Below are 14,470 nucleotides of genomic sequence, written 5' to 3'. Positions count from 1 at the left end.
GGGAGGAGTACATCTGGACTAAATTGGTAGGAATACTGGGAAGAGGCATCTGTAGTACAAGTAGATTAAATGAAGGAGAGCAAGGGGCTTGGGTGTGACAGTTGTTGCTTTAAAATGAATTTTATTTAACTTAAATAAAAAATAATTGATAAGTGGCAAATTTCTCTTGATTTCATAGATATTATTAAAACAAGGCATTCCATAACCCCTGAGACAGATGAATGAAAGCCTTCTGTAACATTGATGACAGAGATGCTTCAGTGAGGAAGCTAGTGTAAAAATAACCCTTGCTTCCTGATGGTGCCACAGCTGGATGCTTAAGGGGGAAGCCAGCTTTCAGCATGAATGGGCTGCTGTGGAATCCTATTTCTAGCTGTCAAAGCAGAAGGTTTAGCATCTTCTTCCAATATTCTGGTAACTCAAAGGAGGAAATTGAGATGATTTACTAAAGTATTACTTAGAGAGCAAGCAATTCAAAACAGGACACCAAACTGAGGTATAAAAAAGGAATATTTATCTTTTAAAAATACAACTTTGAACACTACTGACATCTGATTTACAAAGTATTTTCCTGAAATCTTCTCCATTAGCTTTGCTGACTTAGTACATTCTCTTATTTTCAATCAAGATTCAAAGGAGGGCAGGCTTATGTCATTAGACCTAACACCAGAGAAGAAAAGATCCTCTCTGCTTCAGGATATTCGCCCCAGATTTCATCTTTTCCCTTTCTTTTCCATAAAGCTGGACTTCCTGACTGGTCCACGCACACTCTGCCATTGTAATCTGCTGATGGGCACTGCAGAGCTGGAGCTGTCCCTGGCACTCAGCACTCCACGTAGAGCTGACCTATTTGCAGGAAGCTTCACAACCCTGACCTATTATTTATTCATAACCAAGAATTTTCTATTAATACTCATCAGAACTCTTTGCAAACATTCAGCATGAAGTAAACATAATATTTACAGCAGTACATGGTTTGCAATTCAACACACTGATAGCAGAAGAAAAGGGACCACCAGACTTTGTAAGAAGGACAGAGGGGAAAGCATAGTAAAATAAATCCCTTCTGCTAATGTGTGTGTGTGTGCACGTGCACGCACATGCACACACATGTTTTTAATTCATAGAAAACTAAACATGCCCTCCTTTAAAAGCAGACTATTTACAAGATGATTCTGAATACCACATACACATGCCAGTCATACTGGACACTTGCTTGCTGTGAATACATCTAGGTTTTTTTTTTCATTCTGAAATAAACCTTTTATCTGATACATTAGAGAAAATAACTTCGAAACATTTGTCAACTTTTGGTTCACAGTAATTTTGCAAAAAGCCACAAACCATGCTTTGTCTTTTAAAAGGTGAACCTGGTCAAGCACCTTCGAGAAGACACTGATGTGTTAGTCACTTACTGGCCTACTGGGGATTGGAAAGACAATGTCAGTTATGGAGTCCCTAGTGCTCCTCTCATTCCTCTCACCAATAGCAACATTAAGGGAAAAGAAATTCTGAAACACAAACCACATACAAATTATCAAAACATTTCAGTTATCAGAGTTTAAAAAAATACCACAGTCTACAACAGTAGTATAGACACTGAAAACACCCCAAATACTCTTTAGCCTCAGGCCTTTTTAATACTACCAATAAAAAAAGACAACCAGTTGACAGAAAGGGGGGAAATTACAGCACTTGAGGTTTGAGTCAATTTCTTTATAGTGCCTGTAGCTCAAGGTGCTGCTCTAGGATCCTTATTTTAACTGAAAAGATATTCCAGGAATGAATTGACAAATTTAAAGCAATTTCCACTTGCAAACCATTGAAAACACAATATCACTTTCCAAGCTTGTCCAACACACATTTATTTTCAGGATCCCAGGTTGTTAGGCAAAGGGATTCAGGTCAGTTTCAAGCCCTCAAAGCCACAGAATTTCCATCTCTTCTCCAGACTGGCTCCTACTCCAGTCATTTCCTGCTTGAAGGTATGTTGGAGTCGGCTCATGAGACATTCCACATCACTGGTGCAGATCTGTGGGACAGAGAAGACATCACTATTCAAAACCAGTCCCACTTTCCTAATCTGGCTTTTCCCCCAGTGTTGCTTTGGATTGCTGATGCCTGCGTGGGGTTGACCTTCTCCTCCTTGTGCGTATGTCCATATTGGCTGAGTGGCTTCCAGATGGCAGCCTTCCTCTGCTGTGACCACTAGACAGAGTCCACTGAGCTTTCTGTTTCTGTATATTATACTGACTTTATTTAGGTATAATTTACATACAGTAAATTCATCTATTCGACATGTATACTTCAATGAGGTTTAGTAAATTTATACAACTATGCAACTGTCACCACAATTCAGTTTTAGAACATTCCATCACCCCCCAAACGTTCCTTTGTGCCCCTTTGTAGTCAATCCTCACTCCCAATCCCTGACTCAGAGTTTTTCATGGTGATTTTTCATTTTCTGGAAATTTCATATATATGTGATTGTATAATATATAGTCTTTTGTGACTAGTTTCTTTCACTTAGCATGATGTTTCTGAGATTGATTACCACTGAACTTTCTAAATGAAAGAGCTGGTGTCAGTCGTGTTGAGAGGCCTGGGTATGCAGCCGACTAAATGATGACTTATCAGTGCTGGTGATGTTATGTGCAGGCCCACTGGAGCTGCAAAGCCTTTGGGGAGAAGAGGGAGGCGGAAAGGGCTGCCAGAGCAGAATTCTTCACACATGTCTTAGTTCACAAAGGAAAAGTGACAGGAATCGGGACTGCTCTGTGGTCCTACTTCTGTGTATTGTTTCCCTCTCCCCACATCTCTCTCTCTCTCTCTCATACACACACACATCAATATAAAAACAAAACCAAATCTGTGGGCCCTTAGGGGTTTGCTTTAGGTGGTCACCTTTATGTTAGTAGCAATTTTCCTAACTGTGAACCTGGGTGCTAGGGCTTCGCTGAAGAGCACTAGGGGATCCTTAAAGAAACCCCAAGTTACTGTCACACGGAATATTCCTAAAGCTGTTGGGAGGTACCACCCCCAGATTCTGTTGGTACCTTTGCAGTCTCTCTTTGGGAGCCCCTGGCACTACCTTGGCAGGAAGCTGCTCAGGAGGAACTGGGACTAGGCTAGGTGTGAGGTCATGCTTTGTCCCCAGTGTTGGCAGCAGACTGTATCCATTAAATGAAAGAAGCAGATTGCAGAGTATCCTGTAGAGTTGAATCCCCATTTCAAAAAAACATAAGTATACAATGTGTCTAGATCTATACATACAATATAGGTACAGCAGATGTATAGAAAACAGTCTGAAATAAGATATGTGAAACTGTTAACATTGGTCATCCTGGAGGGGTGTTATTGTGGGGAACTGTCACTTCCCCTTTACTGCAGTTCTAAATTGCTTACATTTTAAAGAGAATATGAATTCATTATTTTTGCAATTAAAGAAACCATAGATCATTTTTACTGACATATACTTCAATTTCCAACCACTTCGACTGACCACTTGGTCCTGGTGCTCACATTCCATCCTTCCCTCCACTGCCAAATGGGCCGGCTGCTTAATGGCAGAATAGCATCACCTCCCGGAGATAAACATTGCGGGCAGTGCTAGCTAGAATGAAAACAAATGCCATGAGGAGGATGTCTCACCACAGCTGGATTCCCAAATCGGCCTGTGCCTCTGTTAAGAGGACATACGTTTAAATGGCTTAACATTTTGGACATCTGACTGTCAGGAATCTGCATTCCAGTGGCACTTCTCAAAAGGCCCAGATCTTGTGAAATAGTGAGTGCAATCCATGAGCAGGTTTAACTGGATGCTGCATCTGAAAAACCCTATCATGAGTTCACTTATTCTGAGGGGTCAAGAGTCCCCTCCTGCTTCTATGAGGCACCCCTGGCTTTCTATGGAACTAGCATTTACCCTTGCCCTAATGCCTTTTGAGTCCCCTCACAGGATAGCATCCAGTGAGATCAACTGTGAGCAAATGTTCAGTCTGTATTATAGACTTATTGTTCCAGCTTCTTTTGCCCCTGCCTTGATTGTGTCATTGTGGAAAATGGCAGTGGTGATGGTGATGGTCAGGGAGGTGGTTGGAGTAAGACTTTCAAGACTTTGAAAATGAACATTTGCTAATGGCTAAAGGACCAGGGCAAAAGTTTGATTGGTGAGAAATATTGGTTAAAATTTTGGTTAATTAGCATCTGATATGTAAATTAAGAGAAAGAAGGAACAGTCTTCTAAGATATGTTTTGGAAGTAGGGTGGTCAACTCATTCAGGTTTGCCCAGAACTTCCCCGGTGTTAGCACTGGAAGTCTCAAGTCCCAGGAAACCCCTCAGTCCCAGCCAAACAGGGACAGATGGTCACCCTCCTTGTAAGAGAGAAACCCTACACTGAATCACAATAGGAGGCTAGGTGAGAGAAATTTCCTTATAACGATTACTAATGACTTTTTTATGCTTGAGAAGAGTGAGATCACCTGTTCACAAAGAACCTACATCCCCTTGCATGCCCATCTCAGGCCCCCACATACCTTATTATCTAGACGGTGCAGGTAGGAGCAGATGTATTCAATGCTTGCTCCAAATGGGTGGACATGAAGGAATGTGGAGATAATCCCTGTAGAGACAATACCATGGAGGTAACCCCTGAACATTGTGTTCTTTGAGATGTCACAAGGTAGTGTATAGCATGAGCCAACTCACGTGTACACCATATTATGCCTTAGACACTATTCTAAGTTTACATATATTTTACTCATTTAATCTTTTCAACAACGCTGTGAGGTAGGTATTACCATCCCCATTTCACAGATGAGGAGACACTGAGGCACAGAAAGTTTAAGTGCTTGCCCAAGGTCATACATCTGATAAAGGGCAGAGCAGGTATTTGAACCCAGACAGTTGCTCTTAACCACTGTGCATACTGCCTGTCATTACACTGTATTACATGTGGAAAAGGTGGCATTTGAAGAGTCACTTCCATCATTCGTGATGGCTAAACACCATTTGAGCTCTCCATTTTACAATGAATTTAGAGTTTTACAATGAATTTAGATTGTGCTGGGCTTTTGCAGTTCCTCTGTACTGTCTTTAAATTGGATTTTTAGCCTCTTACTCTAATAATGTCTTGCTGTTGTGGCGAAAGTACAAATCATGTACTTTGCCTGATTAACCTTGTGATTCTCACAGGAGAATCTGCTGATTGTATTTGGCTTTGATTCTGTGAGTAACTCTGTAAAGAAAAGCCAAACATTTCATCCACTCAAGTGGTGACTAGTATTTTGTTTGTCCTCAGAGCCCTGAATCTCTTCAAGCATCAGAATTCTTATAATAGTTTCTAGCCTCCAGGAATGTGTATGATTTCTACTCAGCATAACTCTGGGGTGATTGGCAGCTACACATACTGCCTTGATTATTCTGGACATCAGGTAAATTGTTCTAATACTACTTCTTTTTCTGGCAACAGGTAGAATACAAATTGTTCAAAAGTCTACTATTTTTCCTTTATTTTTTTTGAATTCACCTCCTTTCATAAGATGTAAAGTATATCAAAAGACCTAGAATTGTGTTTGCTGAAAATTGCCAGGAAATAAGTGCTAAATTTGATTTGGTTAATAAACTACAATTTGTCTATCCCTTAAAGCAACTGACAAAGACTATCACAAGTTTAAATTGTAGTTTGAGGTTCAAATCAGTTCTTTGTGAAGATCCTCCAAATATTGGATGGCATGGGGGTGTGTTGGGGGATCAAGGAGGAACTGATGGTAGAGTTCAAAATCTATTCAAAAATGGATACTATTACTTATGACACTATTTTACTCTTAAATGACTTGGTAAACTGAATTTCTAAACACTGACTCAAGCTGAGAAACTTAAATTCTGAAGAAGACAGTCCGTGTTCAAAGAAATTCTAGATGCTATGGCCAAGAAAGGCTGTCAAACACCAAGAAATATCTCTGTAGATTTCAAAACACATAGCAGTTTTTGTCAGTTCACACCCAAAGAACCAATTTAAAAAATAGATTTTCCTTTCTGTCAGCTTGAGACTAGTTTCTTTAAAAAACAAAACATGAAACACTTATCTTAAGAATCTTTGTTTCTAGAGCTATCCCTTTACAGAGGCTTCTTCCTACCCATGGCTCTTCTCTGACAGGTCTCCCTGTTGCCATGCCAATTTGTTAAAGAACTTTGAGTTGGGAAACGGAAATAAGTTGTCACTCTTCTTGAAGACTCAATGGCAGATCCCTCTGTGCATCTTTATTAACATATCAAAGTATTAAATCTGAGTACAATATCCATTACCAAAGGAGGCAGACACAACTTTAAAATATGCAGAAGTCAATTAGTGGGGAGAACTTTTGAGATTGGGGTGGGGCTACTGTGTGGCTCAGCTTCCTGAAAGGCAGCTGGGATTATCTGCTGAGGCCCAAGATCAGCCCCTTTTAAATGACTGAATATTTCAAGATCTCAATCTGCCACTGTTCTCCAAATAGAATATAAAGTCAACAAGCATTTGTGAATAGAGGGCTGTCAGTGCAAAATGGTTCTCATTTATTGAGGGCTTACTATGGGCTGGGCACTGTGCTAAGTGATTTAGATGAATTATCGTGTTTAATACTCGCAGCTGTCCTTTGAGATAGGTAATATTATGATGCCCATTTTGCAGATGGAGGAACTGAAGCGCATGATGGAAACGGTGGGGTGAAGACAGAAAATCAGTTCTGTCTGACTCCTTAACCATTTATGCTATCTTGCCTTTGTGAATACATTTTTATGTAATTTTGGCATTTATCTCATCAGAGCCCACCAGTGGCCAACAGCCCATAGACAGCCCCCCGACTCATCTGCCAGTAACCTGAAAAGACTTAAGAGAGACACATATTTCTTCCAGAGGCTTGCCTGGAGAAGCTCTCTGCCAAACAATGTCTGCATTGTCCCCTTGAGAGCTCACCTCACTTCTCAGAGATTTTAAAAATCTACAACATGTTTCTCCAGCGGACCCCCCCTTAGCTTAGTGCTCATACCAACACACTTGATGTGACAGTGGCAACAAGGAGCTTGAAGAGGGCTGGGAGCTGCTTTTACCATTTTTATTAAAATCTGTACTTGTTCTTACCATGTCGTCTTCAGGACTCTGGGTCATTGCACTCATACTTTATAAATGCTTGGTATGCACTTATTCATCTTACATAAATCCTCCCCCCTGCCCCTGCCCTGTGACTGTACTTTATATATTGAATATGTGTTAGCTTCCTTACCCACTAGCAGTGCTTCACGTTCAGATTTGATGGGACTGCTGTTCAGGGTCTTCTCAAGAGGGTAGTCACTATCCTGGCTCGAGGCACACATTCTAGAGGCACAGTTCTCCTGTGGGAATAATGTCTCCTGTGTCAGTGCATTTTTTTGGTAACAGATTTGGTTTCAATTACACAACAAAACTTTTTAACAGCACCCTGAAAGCAATACTGTGCAATTTTGATTACTGAATGGGAGGGAAAATAGCCTAAATTATAAAAGCATCATCAATAATCCAAAACTTCTTTATAAGGCTTCCAAACACACAAAAATTTAGACATTCACCTTCACTAGATTTTTTTCTTCTGCTTTCATCATTCTTGACTCTATAGAAGAAATTTGGGGAACCAGACCCAACATTTATTGTCTATGAGATGCCAAACACTGTTTGGTATGTTTTATCTCCATTCTACAGGTGAGGGAAGTGAGGTTCAGATAAATTATGTAACTTGCCTAAGATCACATCACTGGGAAGTGGTAGAGCCAGGATTTCATACCATGACACCCAATGTGAAAGGACCATTCTTTTTTATTTTAGATCCACACTCTGCTAAAGGTAAGCCCCATATCTGAATGGAGAATCTACAGTGTAGCTAATTCACTCTCAGGTAATCAACTGCTGGCTCTTGAACTAAAAATTAGAGCCTCTATTTATTGACTATCAACTCTCTGTCTTCTCTCTGATAAGGAAATTATCAGTTAGGATATTTATGGCTTTACAGCTAGAAATGACCATGACCAAAAATATCATTAGTCAGTGCCTTTCCTTGTTGAAAGTTTTCTCTTTCTGAGCATAATAGGCATGTTTCATAAGAGATACTCGAGTGAAATCCATAACCATCAATGAATCTGAAAAATACCTCCAGACCTTTCTTTCATAGATCTTTCTTTCTCTCTTTGGGTACTGAGAACATCTTTTCTGTATTTTAAATGTGAAGGAAGAACCTTCAGAAGAAAGAATAAAAGAAATCACTCCTTCAGTCTCATTGTTGTTGTAAAACAGAGTGCTTGGGAAATGTCCTGGAGGGGTAGCAGATCACAGCTGACTCAGATGCTTTGTCTCGTCTTTCCTTCCACAAGCCCTCAACAGGGACACGTTTCCTTACTTTTTCTTTAAAGATGCCTTCAAAGCATCCAGGATGCTGCTCCTGAATGAAACTAATGGTGTTTTCTGCAAGACATGTTGTTTTGTGGATTTACAGGCTTCCAGGCTGTAGTCAGAAAGGAAACCTTTCCTGATGACCTACTCAATCTTTGGCCTTTAGAATCCAATCCAGTCAGTAACCATCATGCCAAGTTTGATTTAAGCAGCTGGCTCACTTCTAAGCCACAGGCTGTACATCTGTTTCTAACCCCCTTAAAACATTAAATGATCCAGTAAGCCATTTCTTAAGTGTGAAATTTTAACAGACTGGGGTTGATTTAAGATATGAAAGACATCCTGAGAAGTTTTGGCCATCTTGGATAGAAATGTAGCCTTACTGAAACCTGACTTCAATTTTATTAGAGCTGGCATTTAAAAAATTAGTAGGTATATTGAAGGGATGCTTATCCTCTTGAATTTTACTAGCAGATTCAAGAGCTAGTTCTCGCTGCAGTAGGACAGACATAAGTCATATTGTTATATTGCAAAACACTGACAATAACTCACGCTGTGGTTTACTGTCAAGAAACCCAAACAAAAAGAAGAAAGATCCCTCCTCACCAAACTTATTGCTTTTCTTTCAACCTGAAATTATTTTTGCAGTCTAATGTGATGGTACTTTGCTTCCTAACCTAATTGTGTCAGTTTGAAATATTTGGTCACAAATCAGCTTCCCAGAGAAGATCCGTTTATAATGAACTGTCATGACTTTCTCTGAAGGAAGTTTCACTTAAAATAACAGGAAAAAACATATTCTGACTCACATTTTTCTGATAATCAGTTAGCTCTCTCTTCCTGTCTTCTTTAGCTGTCATTTCACGGTATATCTGTTTTCAAATTAGAAACACTTACACTTATGTATAATATCGAAAGATTCTTCTATGCCATTTGACCTCTTGCTTCTTTAAATGAAATACTTTACAAAGCAGAGAGATGCTTACACTAAAAAAGTCCTCAAGTCAATTTGTGATGTCATTCCTAAAGAGCGACTCTAAGCATAATGTTATTAGTATAACCCTATGTCTATCTATAGTCTTTTGGCTACACACTCCATTTTATGCATGAAGGAAAACAGACCTAAGTAGCAGCTCTGGGACATTTTAGAAGCTCTGATAGTATGAGGAGAGTCCTGCTAAATAGAGCAGCTTTGGCACTTTTCAATTAAATGCTTGATAAATGAATTTGTCTGGGATTGTGCTCGTTTCTTTAATAGCACCCACAAAACTGGAAAGTGAGTTGGTTTTATGAAGTGGAAGAATTAAAAGCATATTGCAAATGGCCTCCAGAAGAAAACACTTTCAATCATTTGTTTCAACTACACCAAGGTTGCCAGTTCTTAACAGCACTCTGGGGGAAGTCACTAAGCTAGCAAACACACTAGAGCCTGTGTGCATTGCATCTTCCTGAGCTGAGCACAGAAGATAAAGAGCACGAGCTCTTGTAGAACTGTAGAACTGTGGAATTGATTTCTGGCTCTTGGTCTAAACTCCTAATCTTCTCTTCTTTCTGAGGCATTAAAATCAGGAAGTTCTGGTCAATGGGCCTTTCTTTTCAGAGGATAACTTCAGTTGAATGTTCAGGCATAAAGGAGATTAGAGAAGTATGACAGGGAGATGCTATCAGTAGACTTTACTCGCCTGAAATAGACTGGGCACCCGATGCATGGTTGTGATACAATAATCCATTTAGAAGTTAGTAGACTTTCTCAGAGGTCCTCACTGATGGTTCTTTTTGCTGCAGGCTCTCAGTAGGCACAGTCCCATTTTGCCTTCCCTGTTGCTGTTATCTAGCTTTAGAATATTGCGTCTCCTTGTTAGCTTTCCTAGGTTCCTTCTCTTTTGATTTTGGCTGTTTCACCTGCAGCAGCTCATTATTATACTAGATGGAGTGTCTGCAAAGAAATGTCAATGCTCTATTTGTACTTGTTTCTTTGTTTAATGAAATGCTTAATTAAAAGTATTTTGTGTCACATGGGTTTTGTATGTTGCTATTTGCTTGACAGATGAAGCAGGGTTGACGTGTGCACTCTGATCTTCTCCAAAAAGGAAGACAGGAATGTTAGGGATGGATAGACATTTTATTCATTGAAAAGTACACTCTCTAGAACTTTTAGAAATGCCAAGGACTCACACCTAAAAGCATAGCCCTTGATGCAAGAATTACCCTGGAGAGAGGCTTTTAACCCCCAATCAACCAAACATTCCACATTGATACCTATTGATTGGTAGGAATTTCAGGGCATTTTCACTGTCACTGAAAAGGGAGAAGGGCGCAAGGGAAAAGTGTTACTTAGGACTCATGTACCTTTTCTTTAAGATTTTCCAACATTTTTTCCACCTGTAACTTGTCATCTTTGATTTTTTCAAGTTCAGCTTCTTTCCTTTTGTATTCCTCTTGGACTTTGAGTAGATGCTACAAGATAGACCAAAGACAAGTAAGTCTTAAGGAGCCACATTTCACTTAAAAACCCTGGCTGAAGTTAGATATTAGGCAGGCCTGCCTCACTTTCTCCCAGCACACACAATCATTTCTCCATGCAGATACTAAGAGGAAAATCAAGATACTTTTCACTTGAAGTTATTTTATCTGGCTCTTATGAACTTCTTTTGGATTTGTTCATATTTTAGAAAGAGTCTGAGAAACTAATTGATCTAATCACTTAACTTTCCTATTCCAGCCAGATGTAAGGGTCGGGTGCAGTTAATACTACGTGGACAATATCTTGATTTTGGTATAGAACTGAACTTAATGTTGTAAAGCATTCTTGCAAATAGCCATTTTCCAAGCCAAGTTCAATTTCTGTGAGGAAAGTAGTAAAGAATCCAAATTTCACAAATGTTAGTTCCCTTATCAGTAAGCAAGGAACTACATTCAATATTAATGATTACTACAAATACTATGTATATAGCATCTAACATGTGCCAAGTATTGCGCAAAGGGTTTCATATGCATGATCTCATTTAAGCCTCACAATAACCCTATGATACATAATCCTGAAGGTTAGAGAGGTTTAGAGGTTTGCCTAAGGCTATTCAGATCGTCAGTGCCAGAGCTGGGATTTAAACCCCAGTTGAGTCAACCCCACAGCCCATGCTCTTAAGCAACATATTAACTATACATCTTTTGGGAATAAGATGGGATAAATTTAATCATTGTTTACAAGGCTATTTTCCAGTAAAAAGTAATCAAAATGAGTGAAATTAATTTTTCAGGAGGTAGAGACCTAATTGTCTCACCAAGGTTTCCGAAGTGATGGAATGAAAAAAAAAAGTTCATCAGTTTTAATTTTAATTTAAGTAGCAGAACTGTTCTTATGTAGAATGGTTTCAAAATTAAGGTAAGAGGGGAAAACAACAAGAAAATGTTTGCAAAGTCTTGCTTTTCAGAGGCTTGCAAAAGACCATTGGGAGGGCTAAAAGACACAGTACAATGTACATCGTCAAAATTCTTTGAAGTCTAGCTGAGGAGATGTTTTATATTTTTTTGGTGGAAAGATCTCTGATGTAATTTACATGTTCTAATTAAACTCCATGGTGATAGTAAAAGGAAGGTAAGCATTACTTCACACATTTTGCTAATAGGAAGGGTGAAGTATTTATGTGATATTACTTGTCACATATGAAGACAATGATAGCAGAAGTAATAGGAATATGGGGCTCTTAGAGCCAGAAGAGACTCCCTGTTCACAATTTGTGATTTCTAACCATCAATGAGCTTTGCCCTAGATAATTCCAAGGCATGCAATTAAAAAATTGTTGCACAATTTAAGTTGTGAGGAAAATGGCTGGTAGTCTGGCAAGACAGAAGAGGATAGTACTCTTATTCAGAAGTACTACTCCTTTACTATAATGGGAACAGATGTTGATGTTTGTTAAATAGTATACTCGCTGTGGTGATGGTTACATAAAACTTCTAAGTCTTGAGCATCTATTACACAATATTGTGTTTGAATGCAATTACAGTTGGATGCACTTATTTACTTTACTTTGTATACTTGGAATAATGTGCAGGTAAACTCATTCACATAAATGACTGTGAAAACAAAACAAAACAAAAGCAAATTGGTATTATGTGCCCAAAAGCATTGATACTTAAAAACCCATAACACCCCTCCTTCCACCCAAATCAAGGGTAGAATTCCTGCTATTTCTTCTAAGAAACTGTATTATTTAGCATTGTATCAACTAGATACTTATTCACCAGCACTTTTTCATATCTAAGTAATTGAGGCTCTTCATAAGGACCCCGAGACCCTGTTCAAATCCTAAAGTACCTTCTGAAGCATAAAGAGCATAATGAAAAGATTAGGTTATGCTCGGTGTAATTTTATTGTTAAGTATTTTTTACTGAATACTCATTCCTTGAAAATTGGTGATCCACTGCTATCTCTGTATTAACCAGAATATTTCATGAACTATGATGCATAAACCCTTCCTCAGCTATGCCAAGAGAACAGACTATGAAGAAGAATAAGAGGTTTGCTATTCTGTTTGCTTGTGGGGGCCCTTTTACAGGCGAGGAGCTGATATTTGCCTTCCAAAAAGCTCAGAAAACCAAAATTTCTTTACCTGTTGCATTCCTTGCAGGGCTTGCTGTAGGAGTTTCAGCTGCTGTTCCTTGTTTGGGTCATCTTCTCTGAGGGCTTTGCCTTGTTCTTGCTTAAGCAGTTCCACCTCATTCCGGTAGGCATCAAGCTGCCAACGGAGGCTGTCATTTTCTTCTTTCAGAGCTTCTGCCTGTGATACTAAGGCTAAACAATCAATATAAAGTAGTAAAACCATATATCCAGATTCCATTGTGGTTCACTTTAGTACCATGAAAACTTGATATTTTAAATAGACATGTATGAAAAGCTTCTCCTTGAGAAACTATTTTAAAAAAGTTTTTAATGGAGGTACTGGGGATTGAACCCAGGACCTTGAGCATACTAAGTAAGCATGTACTCTACCAATGAGCTATACCTATGCCTCCTCAATGAGAAACTTTAGATCTGAGTTCATCATGATAGCAAGAGATGTATACAAAAGCATATAGACTTATTTTTGTAAATGAACACAGGATTCCAACACACAGAAGTCCTCATCATGTTTCAAACTTTTCACTCTAATATCACTAAAATATTTCTAGGTAACATCAGTTACTTTTATTTGAAATACAGCAAATGATAAGTGCCTGTAATGATAAAATAGAGGGCTAATTGTCGTGAACTAATGACTGTCTATACAATAATTTTGCTGATGGTTGTTTTTAAAACATGTAGCCTTGACTGGTCCTATAGAGGAAAGGTAAATATAAAAATTAAGACACAAGACTTCTAGTTTCGGGTCTAGCATGTAAGGAGCTTAGAAGTCACCACTCCCTCCTAACAACAAGTAAAAAGCTGAACAAACTAAAAAAAAATCAACAACTCTTCTTAGATACAACAGAGAAGTGAAGTAACAGGGCAAACTCCTGCCCCTAAATTTGGAGACAGACAGGTGAATATAGAGAATCATAACTTACCAGACCAGAAACCCATGAGCACAAATCCCCACAGGAAACAGTGTCAAGGTAGGAAAACCTAAACTGTACTTGACAATTTGCTGGAGGCTCAGTGTGGACAAATCAAATAGTTAAAAACTCCAGGGAGATGCAGTCATAGTGAGGTCCCTACACTTTCATGAGTTTTATCTCCAGGAGCTCCACCAGGTCCTCAGACTGAATATCAGAGCAAAATTCCTATGTGCTTCCAGCAGGGGAGGGGGAAAAAGAAACCCATCTGAAATATGCCAAAGCATCAAGTCCTTCTTTAAAAGGTCTGCCCCAAGAAGAAGTTATTTTACCTGAGCCTAACCTGCTGGGGTAGTACGAGAGTCTAACCAACCCAGGGAACCAACGAGCTCCAGCCTCCTCTAGCCATTCTGTCCCACCTAAATGTGGAGAAGAAAACCTGAGAAATACTTGTGAAGTTCAAAGTCCAGAGATATAGGCTTACTAAAAGACTGAGACCTAATCATAGGACTATAAAGTGATTCTCCTCCCTCCA

General features: G+C 39.1%; 1 protein-coding gene across 15 annotated transcripts in view; it reads right to left on the bottom strand.

The window, feature by feature from the left end:
• Nucleotides 1–492: 492 nt before the first annotated feature.
• The window catches only part of ENOX2 (ecto-NOX disulfide-thiol exchanger 2), a 248,277-nt gene continuing 234,299 nt past the window's right edge, over nucleotides 493–14,470 (bottom strand). For 10 of the 15 annotated variants that reach the window (XM_031445409.2, XM_031445407.2, XM_031445411.2 and 7 more), the window contains 6 exons: nucleotides 13,014–13,195; nucleotides 10,750–10,857; nucleotides 9,210–9,272; nucleotides 7,265–7,373; nucleotides 4,538–4,623; nucleotides 493–2,032 (listed from right to left, as the gene is read on the bottom strand). In XM_031445409.2, the coding sequence (XP_031301269.1) occupies nucleotides 1,901–2,032; nucleotides 4,538–4,623; nucleotides 7,265–7,373; nucleotides 9,210–9,272; nucleotides 10,750–10,857; nucleotides 13,014–13,195 (680 nt within the window). In that variant the 3' untranslated portion in view covers nucleotides 493–1,900. The remainder of the gene's footprint in view (nucleotides 2,033–4,537; nucleotides 4,624–7,264; nucleotides 7,374–9,209; nucleotides 9,273–10,749; nucleotides 10,858–13,013; nucleotides 13,196–14,470) is intronic. The other 5 variants (XM_031445404.2, XM_010991557.3, XM_031445405.2 and 2 more) reach the window with 3 other exon arrangements.

This window comes from Camelus dromedarius, chromosome X (genome assembly GCF_036321535.1).
Source record: "Camelus dromedarius isolate mCamDro1 chromosome X, mCamDro1.pat, whole genome shotgun sequence".
In the NCBI taxonomy this organism is placed as follows: Eukaryota; Metazoa; Chordata; class Mammalia; order Artiodactyla; family Camelidae; genus Camelus; species Camelus dromedarius.
The sequence above is the reverse complement of the archived record's forward strand: the minus strand, read 5'-3'. Positions and strand labels throughout refer to the sequence as shown.